The 14,598-nt window shown below is 34.0% G+C and overlaps 1 protein-coding gene across 1 annotated transcript; it reads left to right on the forward strand.

Annotated features, from left to right (window-relative positions):
* Positions 1-1,278: 1,278 nt before the first annotated feature.
* Positions 1,279-4,765, forward strand: LOC110653798 (glycerophosphodiester phosphodiesterase GDPDL6). Its single transcript, XM_058140254.1, has 10 exons — positions 1,279-1,469; positions 1,558-1,666; positions 1,739-2,035; positions 2,131-2,240; positions 2,348-2,852; positions 2,984-3,025; positions 3,109-3,390; positions 3,471-3,613; positions 3,698-4,193; positions 4,283-4,765. Exons 2-10 carry the CDS (start codon positions 1,561-1,563, stop codon positions 4,579-4,581), a joined length of 2,280 nt encoding a protein of 759 aa, XP_057996237.1. The 5' UTR covers positions 1,279-1,469; positions 1,558-1,560; the 3' UTR covers positions 4,582-4,765.
* The last annotated feature ends 9,833 nt before the right edge of the window (positions 4,766-14,598 follow it).

Here is a 14,598-nt window from a genome sequence, read left to right on the forward strand (position 1 = left end):
GACAACTCGGGATGTCAAATGACCACAATGCCCCTGTTTGGGTTGCATTCCCGATTTTTCGGTAATACCGGGTTTTGTCCGTTTTTCGATTTCTCACTTTTCTTTGTACTAATGATTTAATTTTTCTTTAATATTTCTTATGATATTTATACTTCAATAGGTGTCTCTTTAAGTCTTAAAAATATTTTTCAGGGTTTCCCGCGGTTTAGGGCTAGTCAACGGTCCACACCGTGACTTCCCCGTGCGGTCACCCATCGCTAGGGTTCTCAGCTCGCTTAACTTGGTTGCATTTCTTTACTATTATTTTTCCTTTATTTTTCTTGTATTTTCTTTTCTTGTATTTCATTATTTAATGTCTCCTCACTCATATCGAAGTGTAGTTCTAAGCATTCTAGCTGTCCGGACAACACTGATCACCGGAATAGTAGAACGCACTACCGAACTTAGGGGTGTTATAATAAATATTAAAATTTAAATTAAAATTAAGTAGAAATTAAATTATTAATAATAAAATTTAATATAAAATAATTTTATTAGTAAGTAATTATCAATTAATTTGACCACAAGAAATTAAGGATACGTGAGAGTGAGAGGAAGAAAGAAAAGTAGGAGGATAAAATAGTGATTTCCATTTGCAAGGGATTAGTAAAATGTTAATTTGCTCTCTTTTTTAATTGAAAACCTACAATTACATATTAGAAATTTTTTTTAAAAAAAAATAAAATGAAAGTTAAATGATATTGTTGACACAAATTAAAGTTGTGATCAGAAATAAGCCAATCTAAATTAAAGAACATTAAGCAAAATCAATTTAAATTGTGCTATAATTTAAACATTTTGATTCATATTATCAGTTGGCCTTTTATTTTATTTAGTAAAGTGATAATTTTTTTTATCAAGAGAATAATTACTATATTCATAGGACATTAGAGAAAATTATTTGAATTCATGTGAGATTTATTTATTTAATAGGTAAATTGGGTCAAAAATTAAATATGTCTATACAGTGAAATGAAAACTAAATAGATGAAGGAAATCATATATTTTGGGGATGCTAATTTTTGGGAATAGTTGGAGCAGGTAATGAATAAAGGAATGAGATTAACATTAAATGATCAGTTATTAATTAGAGGGAGGTTTGAGCTGTTAATTTATTCATATTCATATGTACCAATGAAACAAAAGTTGCTTCTAAAATTGAGGAATCAAAAATAGCAAGTCAAGTACATAAATAAGACCATAAATTAAACACCAAAAACAGAGGAGTTAAATGTTTTCAAACGGTAATTGCTGTCCCTGCTGCTATTAATGCGATAAACTTGTGGGAGAAATTAAACAGACGTTGCACATTCAATATCCTCTCTCTTCCTTTTTCTTTTGGATTTCATTCCCTTGTGGGGTTTCAATTCAATATTGAAACTCAACAGGGAATGATTTTTTTTTATGCCTAAAACCTTCAGGATTCATTTGTAAGTTGTTGTTTTGTTGTTTTTAATTTGAATATGAATAAAGAAAGAAAGAAAGAAATGATATTGAATATTGCTTATTGTGTGACAGGATATGAACAAAATGTTCAGGTGTTTGATTCTCATGTCATTGGTGTTGCATGCAACTTCAGAATCAAAAAAACTTCCAGCGGCCAACAAGAAATGGCTAACTCTAAATGGTAGCAGGATTTTTAGGGTTTGTCAAACTTGGATTGCTGTGAGCTTTTAATCAAACTTGTACATTTATGCAGGACAGCCGCCTTCTGTAATTGCACGAGGTGGGTTTTCAGGGCTTGCCCCGGAATCCTCTCTCATGGCGCTTCAATTCGCAAAGGACTTCGGCGCCCCAGGGTTGGTTTTTCTGTGCAATTTACAATTAACAAAAGATGGCGTTGGATTATGCCAGGAAAATGTCAACCTTGAAACTACAACAAATATAGATATCGTGAACCCAAATGAAGCAAAAACCTACAATGTAAATGGGAAGGATGTTAAGGGGTGGTTTTCTGTGGATTTTACAATTGATGATCTTAAAAAAAATGTAACAGGTAACTCTTTTTTATTATTATTATTATTTGTCTTCTAACAGAGTTTGGAATTTGTCTCTTCTTTAAAACGTTTATTTATGTTATGTCCTATTCAGTGATGCAAACTACATTAGGTCGGCCAGATTTTTTTGACGATCGTTTTGGGTTGCTTACCATTGATGAGATTTTCGGACTTGAATTCGAATCATATTGGATAAATGTTCAGGTACTTGTCCAGCAAAAAGTCACTTAACAATTTCAAGAATTTCCAAATACAAGTACTTGCCTTTTGCTAATCCAAAAGAATACATATATATATATATATATATGCAGAACGATATGCTCTACACCCAACACAAACTAAATTTGGCATCATATATTCAGAAGGAAAGATTATTTCGAAATGTGCAATACATCTCTTCTCCAGAGATTGGTTTCTTGAAGACAATGAATGGAAAAGTGAACAAGGCAAAGACTAAGCTCATCTTTGTTTTCCATGAAAAAGATGCAATTGAACCCTCAACCAACCAAACTTATGGTTCAATATTGGAAAATCTTGCCACAGTCAAGGCATTCGCATCTGGGATTGCCGTACCGAAAAATTACATTTGGCCTGTAAACAAAGCCAACTATTTGGAGAGCTCCTCCACTACTCTTGTCCTTGATGCTCATAAACTGGGTCTACAAGTATATGCTACTGGCTTTGCAAATGACTTGGCTACAGTATTTAATTATACTTATGATCCTGTGTCCGAGTACTTGCAATTTATCAATAATCCCCAGTTTTCTGTTGATGGAGTGATTACAGATTTCCCTCCCACAGCAGCAGAAACTATTGGTAATATTATCAATGTCCATCTCTCATTTTCTCACCAATATACCTCTAAACTAAACAAAAGGGTTGTAAGAAAACAACTCAATTTGCCATTCAACTTCTGAACTAACCCTCCTATTGTTCCCCTGGTGCAGTATGCTTTGCCTCTTACAGTGAATTAAACTATACTAGTAAGGGTAAGTTCCTGTTCTAATCTACCCTGAACTGGAGCCAATCAATTAGCAGTAGAGAAACGGTTTGACGTGCTAATCCTGTGCAGATAAACCTTTGATCATAACTCACAATGGAGCAAGTGGAGTTTATTCTAACTGCACAGATCTTGCTTATCAACAAGCATTAAATGATGGAGCTGAGATTATTGATTGCTCAGTTCAAATGACAAAGGATGGGATGGCATTCTGTATGGGCTCTGCAGATCTTGCAGAAGATACTACAGCACTGACTACCTTCATATCCCGATCTGCCACTATCCCAGAAATTGGGCCGAATGCCGGAATCTATTCTTTTGAACTCACATGGAGTGAAATTCAGACATTGAAACGTAAGGCCTTCTTCACTGCATATATTTGCATAATGTAATGTTTCTGGAAATCCTCTTACAGTTACTGTCCCTTATCCCAGCTAATTTGGGGAGCCCATTTGCAAACTCTGACAAATATCCAAGAAATCCTGCATACAAGAACGCAGGTAAATTTCTGAATCTGGCTGAGTTTCTGGAACTCGCCAAAGCCAAGGCAGCATCTGGAATTTTAATCAACATAGAGGTAAGCATTTATTCCTTTATCTTTAGTCACATATATTCATTCAAATTGTTTACCCTCCCTGGCTAAAAGAATTTCTGCTTGCAGAATGCTGCTTACCTAGCTTCAAAAAAGGGTCTTGATATAATAGGTGCCATTAGCACTGCCTTGAGCAATGCCTCTTTTGACAAGCAGTCCACACAAAAAGTCCTAATCCAATCAGATGACACGGCAGTGTTGTCCAAATTTCAGAATGTCCCCGCATACACAAGAGTGTTTTCCATCAAAAACGATATAAGTGATGCACCCTTGAAATCTGTAGATGAAATCAAGAAGTTTGCTGATGCAGTTAATGTGCCAAGAAGATCCATCTATCCATCACCCAAAGGCCTTGCTAGAGGTCCAACCAAAGTTGTAGACGAATTGAAAAGAGCCAATCTAAGTGTATACGTCTCAGTCATGAGGAATGAATTTTTCTCTCTTGCATTTGATTTCCTCTCTGATCCTACTGTAGAAATTGCTAGTTTTGCTGGAGGTTCTTCTTCTGACTACAACCTTGATGGGATCGTGACCGAGTACCCAGCAACTGCAACCAGATATTTCAGTAAGTGTTGCAAGCTCTTAGTGATATATTTAATCTGCCAAATTCCCGAGTAGATATTAACAGATAATAATTTTGCTTTGGCATTGCAGGAAGTAAATGTTCAGATGCCAACTTCAATACGTACATAGTACCTATGCTACCATTTCTAAGTGATGCCGCTCCTTCGAATTTTCTAGGACCAGCAGCTGCCCCTAATCCAGTCCTGGATGTCGCAGATGTTGTTGACCCACCACTACCACCACTAGCCAAAATTACTGAGTCCAGTAGCAGTCCTGCTCCAACCAGTGAGCCAAAATCTCCTTCAAGCGCTGCTCTACCAAATGTAGCTGGTTTGGGCCCTTCTCTGCTAGCAACTTGGGTGTTAGGTCTGCTCTGCATTGGATATTAGTCAGGGCATGTAAGAAGCATGGATAATATGACTTGAAACTGAAATATTTAACCTTGTTACTTTCATGTACTTGCCATAGCATCTTATTCTATTCCTTGAGAATCTGTACTAACTAGTTAAGAGATTGATATAAGAGTGGCCTATTGATATCAGTTTTAATGGATGGTTAGATAAAAAACACAGCATTCCCTACACAAGTTAATATCAAATTCGCCAGGCTACACAAGTTTCAATCAGCAAAATCAAATTCCATGAAATTTGAAATAAACCCCAAGGACATGGTCACTTGAACGAGGCACTATTGCTCCTCCAAGACACAGCAAGGAACTTCCTAATTGCTAACTTGGGCAATTCTTATATATCAGACTCACACAGCTTGCCTTTGCCTTGATCCTTGAAGCTGCTATGGTGATCCCACATATCTTAGCCAGCTCTGAGATATACTGAACCTGCACGAAAAATGATTTATAGCCAATAAAAATTTTTATTTAGACTTGATTTAACATGGACTAAATACAATTATAGCACAATCATACATGTGTTTAATAATTTAATAAATTGATTCTACCATAACTTGAATTATAATAAGAAAAATCCTTTAAAATCCCATCCCGCTGCACCCAATAGATAAAAAACAACGCACATTAAAACAAAGAGCACTGCTAAATAGCTCAATTTGAGCTAGCTCAAATGGTACTAATGTATATAGTTTTACTATTATACCCTTAAAAGAAAGAGAGGAAACAACTTAAAAATAACTTCAAAGCTTGGAGTTGGTGAGGTAGCTTATTTAATAACTCATGCAAAGGAAAGTGTGCATGCAATAAGCTATTATTGCTTGCAGCCATGCACACCATTCAAGAACTGATGATTCAATATTTATTGTTATAATATTTAATTTCATTTTTAAAATGCTATTTACTTCATTTCAATTGATATATATCAAATTTATATCATATTTCAAGTTAAAAAAAATAAATATAACTTATAGTATAACTTATTATTAAAAATTAATATATCTTATCTTATAACAAATATATTATATGTAATAACTTATAGTATACAATATCTCTAAATTTGTATATTTCCCATAGCATTAATTTTTAGAGTTTTAAAAACTGCTAGCATCTTAATTTGACATTGAAAAATATTATTTGGTGAATAGATATTAAATGAAGAGATTTTATAGTCAAGTGGCTTATAAATGAGCTAAATGGCTCACAAGTCACCATAAATGACTCATATATTAAAAGGATAAAATGATAATAAATTTTAATTAAATTACTAATATGTCATTTTCAGCTAGTTCAATTTGAGCTGTGTAGCATTTTTGTAAAACAAAATCCCTGATTGAGGACAATACTAACCCCAAGGAAACGCATAGAAACGCGATCGTCCTCGGAACTCAATAAGATATGCACTTCCCCAGTATCTGGTTCCTTCATTTTTACCGCTAAGTTAAAAGCTAGAAGCACAGTACATTTCTTTGTTTTAAGGAAAATGAATAAAAAAAAGAAAAAAAAATAAGAATATATTTATTTTGTTTTCTATTTAAATAATAATAACAAAAAATAGAAAATGAATATTTTAATTTCTCTCCAAACTTTAAAAAAAATTATATATATATATATATATATATATATATATATATATATATATATATAATGGACATTACTAATAACTTATAAAATAAGCTACATAGCTTAATAATAATACTTTAAAAATCACAATTTAATATATTAAAACTTAAAAATTGAAATTAATAATAAAATAATAAATAAATTAATTAATTTTTGTATTGAAAGCATCTATATGATCCGATTGGTAAAATCATCGGTTTCACAACTATTTGGAGAAGGATGTGACCGGATACCAAGAAAATCCACTCGCGTCTCCCAGCCTCTTCTTTTTGCTTCATTCCCAAATTACCCTCGCAGATGCACGATAGAAAGATAGGGCGGCCCAAGAAAAGGTTAGTTAGGTCAATTGAAATTATGCGATGGATTGGTAAAATGGTAAAATGAGAATTACTTGGAGGATAAAAAAAAAAAAAAACAGTGCGTCCTTTTAAGTATGATAATAGTGCAGCAGGTTACGGTGTTATAGCAGGAAACTAGGAGGGCCTTTTTGTAGATGACAGCGGAAAGGGTAGCCTTAAGATCAGCTATTATTTTCTCTATTGCGAGAAGCTTCCTCCCATGCCAGATTGAGACTGATTCATCTCAGATTGTTCATCTCATCTTCTCATTTCAGATCCTCTCCCATTCCATGGAAACTAGCAGCTATCATTCATGATACAAAAGATTTTCTCTCCTAGAACAGCAAATAGTTGTGCTAATTGGATAGCAGTTAATGCCAGAAATAGTTGCCTAGTAAATGGGCGGACATCAAACCCCCCACTCCAGTTTGTTTCTCTGTTACAAAAAGACTGTAACCTCTCGTTCATGAATGATAGAATCTTTTTCTATTTAAAAAAAAAAAAAAACAAAAATGGTAAAGCACTGGTCTCAGTTTCATGCGTGGACTGAGCGTGCTAAGCCTTTGTTTGGCTACATAACATGCGGTGTCCCGTTCCGTTTTTAAGCAGGATAGTTCTCTTCTCTTTTCTTATGGTTAGTCAGATTTTTCTTTTCCTATCACAATTTCTATTTTTTAATGTATAGTGACAAATCATTTTATTATTTTAATATTTTTATATTTAAAATATATTTAGTTTAATTTTAATATTTTTAAATTTATATATTAAACGTATTTTGAGTTTTAAATTAGCTTATATATTTTAAAATTTTTGTAAAAATATATTCAATGGGTTTGCTCAACTCCTTAAACTTTTATTTATACCTAATGCTCAGTAATATATATATATATATATATATATATATATATATGTACACACACGTAATGCAAATCCCCTAACAATTCCCTCCAATTCAATTCTAATATATATGTGTGTTAATGAAACAGGATGTGTGTTTATAAGAAATATAGTCATTTTAATTAAAAAACTTTACGGTCAAATTTTTAAAATTTACATTAAATTTATAATTTTAGTTGTAATTAATTTCAAATAATTTAATTCTTGAAATTTAATTCTAAAATTTTTATAAATCAAATATATAATATATAAAATAAAATAAAATAAAATAAAATTGTAAAAAATATTGTAAAACTCATTTAAACTAAATATCCTACTCATTTAAACTAAAAATCCCTTAATCTATCCCTTCAATTTATATATTGCTCTAAGTGTTGCGTAATTTTACTTTAACATTTTCAGTAAAATTATTATTTCGTGCCACATCATTCACACATCTACACATATATTATCCACTAGAATCAATTGGCGAGTAATGATAACTTGAACATTATTATTATTATTATTATTATTTTGTCAACATGCATTAGAAATTGCATTAACATGGCCTATAGGACAAGCTTACACCAATAGGGCCTAAAAGTACGGTGATATCACATGTGTTCACTCAAATTTATAAATATTTTCATAAATGTTACATAAATCTAATTTTTTTTTTATAAAACTTACTTAATTTTAATTTGATTTTATAAAAATTATTGTGATCGAAAATTAAAGTTTTTCAGCGGGTCTATTAACTATTTTACAAAGGAAATTATCTAACTACTCTTCCCTTACATTAAAATTCTTTTTCTTTCTTTCCTTCTCTCTCTCTCTCTCTCCCCCCTCTTTTTCCACACCTAGCAACCATCAATAGCAAAAATCCCTAAAATTTCAATATTCATCCAGTCAACAAAGTCACAACCATCAATAGACAATAATAAGCTTAAAACAAAGTTGATAGAGTAACAAAACAAAAGAAAACCCAAGCATTTGCCTATCCTCTTCAATTGCACCTAAATTAACTAAAAGTTGATAGAGTAACAAATCCAAAAAGAAACATGAAGCTTGTTTCTCTAAACCAAGAATGGAAATCAAATCCCTCATCTTCCACAAACGGTTCTAGATCTCAACATCAAAAATCAAAGCAATAATATTGTCTCTAACAAGGCCAGGATAGTAAATGGATGTAACACCAAGCTTTTAAACACAAGAAAGCAAAATTGAATTGTTGTGGTCAATAAAATAAATATCAAAAGCCTTGTGATCCACAAGATAAGATGGAATGAACCAATTAGCAACACTAGAGTTTGAATATTTTGCTTCCCCAATTTCAATATACACTAATTTCTCCTAGAAAAGCACATCAATGAGATTGGGCAAAAATGCAATCTTTTTCTCAAATCCTATTTCCTTCTCCTCCACAAGGGGCTCTGGATGTTCCATAAAGGGTTTGTTATTCAAAAAAAGAATGGTAGTTAATAGGTAGACAGAATTGCTCAGTCACTAACTTTTTCAAATATTTTCTATACTCATGAACATAAGCAACATTTACCATATTGGAGGCTTTCAATAATGACAATATAGGCGTAACAAACCTAATCAAGAAATTTTGATTCAAACACTAATACCTTGTAACACCCTCCCTGTAGCAACTCCGTACATTCTACTATTTCGGTGACCAGTGTCGGTCCGGACAGCTAGAACATTCGGAAAAATATTTAAATTAAAGTGAGGAACTATATGTAACACCCCTAAGTTCGGTAGTGCGTTCTGCTGTCCCGGTGACCAGTGCTGTCCGGACAGCTAGGATGCCTAGAACTACACTTCAATATGAATGAGGAGACATAAATAATGAAATACAAGAAAAGAAAATACAAGAAAAACAAAGGAAAAATCATAGCAAAGAAATGTAACCAAGTTAAGCGAGCCGAAAACCCTAGCGATGGGTGACCGCACCGGGAAGTCACGGCGTGGACCGTTGACTAGCCCTGGACTGCGGGGAACCCTGGAAAACATTTTAGGACTTAAATAGACCCTTGTTGAAGAATAAATATCATTATAAATATCAAAGAAAAATTAAATAATTAGTACAAAGAAAAGTGAGAAATCGAAAAACAGACAAAACACAGTATTAGAAAAATCGAATGCAACCTCATGAGGGCATTATGGTCATTTGACATCCCGAATTGTCTTTTGACCTAAATGTCCATTAAAAATAAATAATATTACACTTAAAAAATAAAATGAAAAATTAGTTTAGTGGTACCTAAAGTAAATAGCAAAAATGAAGGGTTTAATGTGGAATAAGTGGAAATTCAACATATTATATGATTTAAAGTAAGTAAGTGGACCACTAAGAATCATAAAATGAATTAAAAATAAGCATAAGTGGGCAGATTGCTCCACTAAAAGATCATCTTCAACATTGAAACCTCCATTTGCCGTGAATGAAAAACTCCCCAAAATCCTCCATGGCCATTTTTCAATCAAGCTCCATGCACTCCTCCATTTCAACTCCAATCACCTAGGGTTCTTCATTAAAGTTTGTCTACACATCACAAGGAAGAGTTTGATACCAAATTTAAGAAGTTTAAGCAAGGTTTAACAAGCTCCAACCATAAGGTAAGTTAGCATTTTTGAAGATTTCTTTGATAAACTTTGTATACATGTTATGGGTGTTGGTTTTGTGAAGGAAATTTTTAAGTTTGAAGAGTATTGAGATATCCATTTTTGGGCAGCCATGTAATCATGTATTGATGAAGTAATTGTACATATATTTGATGAGAATTATGTTAGTTATGATGATTTAATAAACCTAGTGAATTACTTCATATTTATATGGTGATTTTGGCACTTGGATGGGAATTGATGAATTGTAGGACAATTTGGTGTTGAAGAAGATTTTCGGCAGCTTGGGGACACTTGAATAAATGTATGTATTCATGGAAGTGTTGGCAGAATATTGACATAGAAGGATTGATGGATATGTATATGAACTTGTTGTGTAAAGTATATGCAAAAATTTGTAATGGTTAGGTGTGTATGTGATTGTACTTAGAACTTGTAAATTGAGTGTTAATTGGTGTATTGAGGATAATTGTAATCTGCCCAAAATGATGTTAATGTAAAGGGGAATGTGTTTTTGGTAATGTACCAAAACAGATTTGGTAGGGAAGTAAACATATTGCAAGGTAAATGTGTGTAATTGATGTGTGTTAAGCAAAGTAACCAAGGGCAGTGTACATTTTAGCCAATAAGTTTAAATGTATAACCTCAATTGGTATGAGACCAATTGGAGGTGGAACTAGGCACAAAATGTGCCAACTTTCATTGAGAAAACATACCAAAATTCTGCTTGCAAGGTGACCTAAGAAAATGACCAATTCGGATTAGGTGCAAATAGGACCTGAAAAATGACCAATTGGGCAGCAGTGAGTGTTTAGGCCATAACTCACTCAAAACAGGTCCAATTGACCTGAAATTTTAACCATGAATAGTTAAGACCCATACCTACAAGTCTTATGAAGACACCAAAGCCCAGAAATGACCAGAAGTAAGTCAAAAAGCTTGCACAAGTTCGGGTCCAAAAACTGGCCGAACCAAAGTTGACCAAATTGACCTAATTTAACTACTTCACGCCATTTTGCAGCCCTCCCTCTATTCTTCTTCATCTAAAATTGACCAAAATCCACCAAATTGACCTAAAATTGACCTAATTTAACATGCTGATGTGGGATTTCACATATTTGTTACATTTAACTACTTCAAAGCATACCAACACCATTTCCATAGGTCAATGGTGGTGGATTTACCTAAAATTGACCTAAAATCCATCTACTTCAAAGCATACCCTCCCTCTATTCTTCTTCATCTAAAATTGACCTATGGAGCTCCATAGGTCAATTTTAGGTGGATTTTGGTGGATAGAGATTGACCTAAAATTGACCTAATTTAACTACTTCACGCCAAAAGCCTGCTGGTGGAATGATGGATACCATGTCTCACTGGTAACAATCCTCTCTTGGAATCAAGCATGTTAAACCTCTTTAACATCTTTTCCAAGTATAGACTTTGGGATAAACCAATTATTCTTTTCGCTCTATCTCTATAGATGCGAATCCCAAGAATATAGGTTGCCTCCCCTAAGTCTTTCATGGAGAATGTATTTGACAACCATACCTTTATAGTCGTCAACATACCTGTGTCATTACCCATCAACAGTATGTCATCCACATATAAGACAAGGAAAGTGATAGCACTGTCACTAACCTTCTTATATACACATGGCTCATCCTCATTTTTGATAAAACCAAAGGATTTAATGGCTTCATCAAAACGGATGTTCCAACTCCTCGAAGCTTGTTTTAACCCATAAATGGATCGCTTTAGCTTGCATACCTTGGAACCATCTTGGGATTCAAATCCCTTAGGTTGTTCCATGAAAATGTTTTCTTCAATATATCCATTGAGAAAAGCTGTTTTGACATCCATCTGCCAAATCTCATAATCATAGTATGCAGCTATTGCTAATAAAATCCTAATTGATTTAAGCATGGCAACAAAGTAGAAAGTCTCCTCATAGTCGATTCCTTGCCTTTGGCGAACCCTTTCGCTACTAGCCTTGCCTTATAGGTCTCTACCTTTCCATCAGAACCAATTTTCTTCTTGAAAACCCATTTGTTCCCTATAGGTATAATACCTTCAGGTGGGTCAATAAGATCCCAAACTTGATTCTTATACATGGAATCAATCTCAGATTTCATAGCATCAATCCATTTTGAAGAGTCTATATCTGATATAGCTTCTTCATAGGTAAGTGGATCATCCCCATGATCTACTTCTTCATGAGTAGACAACTCTTATTCTTCTTCATGAAGAAAACCATATCTCACTGGTGGGTGAGATACCCTGGTTGTTCTACGAGGAACAGCTGTAGATGTTTCATCAACGGGTATAGGTTGACTAGATGGATCTATATCCATCTGATCTGTTGGTTGGTCAGAATTCTCCAATTCTAACTCTATTTGCTTCCTTTGCCTCCTTCTTGAACAAACTGTTGTTCAAGAAATATGGCATCTCTACTTATCACAACCTTTTGTGAAGTAGGCAAATAAAAATAATATCCAAAACTATCTTTTGGATATCCAACAAATCGACCTTTTTCTTATCTGGTCTCCAATTTATCAGTGTTCAGTTTTTTGATATAAGCTGGACAACCCCAAATCTTAACATGCTTAAGACTTGGTTTTCTTCCATGCCATATCTCATAAGGTGTGGAAGAAACTGATTTTGATGGAATCCTATTCAGAATATACAAAGCTGATTCTAATGCAAATCCCCAAAAGGAGATTGGCATATCAGTATAGCTCATCATACTACGTACCATATCCAATAGGGTACAATTTCTCCTTTCAGATACACCATTTAGCTGTGGCGTTCCTGGAGGAGTCAGCTGAGAAACAATGCCATGCTCTCTCAAGTATTCATCAAATTCAGTACTCAAATATTCACCTCCACGATCTGATTGAAGAGCTTTAATATTCTTTCCTGTTTGATTTTCTACTTCAGATTTAAATTCTTTGAACTTTTCAAAAGATTCATGTTTGTATTTCATCAAATACAAATACCCATACCTTGATTTATCATCAGTAAAGATAATAAAATAATGAAAACCTCCTCTAGCCATTTCTTTAAATGGACCACATACATCACTATGTATTATCTCCAAAATATTTTCAGCTCTTAGCCCTTGTCCAACAAAGGGTGATCTAGTCATTTTGCCCTGAAGGCAAGATTCACAAGTTGGAGTAGGCTCAGAGCCCAATGAAGATAGAATCCCCATTTTCTCCAATTTTGCAATCCTATCTTCTGCAACATGACATAACCTTAAGTGCCAAATATATTTTGAACTTGAGTTGGTTTTCACCATGGCATTGCATTCTTTTAGATTGCTATACTCTGGGCAGTGGAAACACTTTCCTACTGGCAGTGGAAACACTTTCCTTTACCTTTGTCAGCTTTGGTCTTTGTTTTTCTGTTTAGCTATTTTCTTGGAAGGACCAGGAATCTAAGATTTCTTTTTCTTATTGCCCTTCTTCTTGTTGGACTTTCCAACAGAAGAAGATGCAACCAAAGCTACCTCTTTTCCTTTATTGCCTGGCATATTCTTTTGGGCAATAACCAGCATGTTGAGTAAACCAGCTAAGGTGCATTCCTGTTTAGTCATATGGAAATTTGTCACAAAATTCCCAAAAGACTCAGGAAGGGACTGAAGGATCAAATCCGTCTGTAGTTGGAAATCCATGTTGAAGTCAAGATGTTCCAACTGCTCAATTAGCCGAATCATCTTGTGGACATGATCCCCAACATTCTGTCCCTCAGACATCCTCATACGGAAAAACTGTCTAGATATCTCATACCTAGCATTCCTGCTGTGCTCACCATACAACTCTTGTAGGTGAAGGAGGATTTCACTCGCCCTCTGCATGTTCTCATGTTGCTTCTGTAACTCATTACTCATGGAAGCAAGCATGTAACACTTAGCTCTCATATCATGCTCCTTCCACTTGTCCAAAGTTTCATGTTCCTCTTGTGTGGCCTCTAGAGGTAAGGGACCAGGAACATTTGAATCTAGAACATATCTTATATGTTCAAGGTTCAGGACAAGTTTCAAATTTCTTAGCCAATCAGACAGATTAGGTCCTGTCAACCTATTGTGATCAAGTATGCTTGCAAGGATATTGGATGGTGGTGGTTGTTTTGTGCTCTTTTTTATCAGAAAATTAACTGCAGAAAATAACTAGATTAATTAGTAAATGTATCATGTAATTAACCAAAATGATTATGGTCTTTTAATCAAATTGGTCCTCCCACTAACTTAGCGAATCCTACACTTCCAAAGTAGAAAACAGAAATCCTAGTTGGATGGATTTATAGTGGGTGATTGAATTCTTATAATTCTATTGATCATCCTCAGGTACATCCATTATTGGAATTACAATAAACTATAAGTGAGCAACTCCTTGCCCATCACATCTCATGTGAGGTTCAATCCTTTACCTAGCCCCTAATGCTCAAAATCTCAGGTACATCCATTATTGACTTTTCTTGCATTAGTTAAGTTGATCCCATTGAGCCAGTAATTATACAAATAATTTTAA

The sequence above is a fragment of the Hevea brasiliensis genome, chromosome 17, assembly GCF_030052815.1.
Source record: "Hevea brasiliensis isolate MT/VB/25A 57/8 chromosome 17, ASM3005281v1, whole genome shotgun sequence".
NCBI lineage: Eukaryota > Viridiplantae > Streptophyta > Magnoliopsida > Malpighiales > Euphorbiaceae > Hevea > Hevea brasiliensis.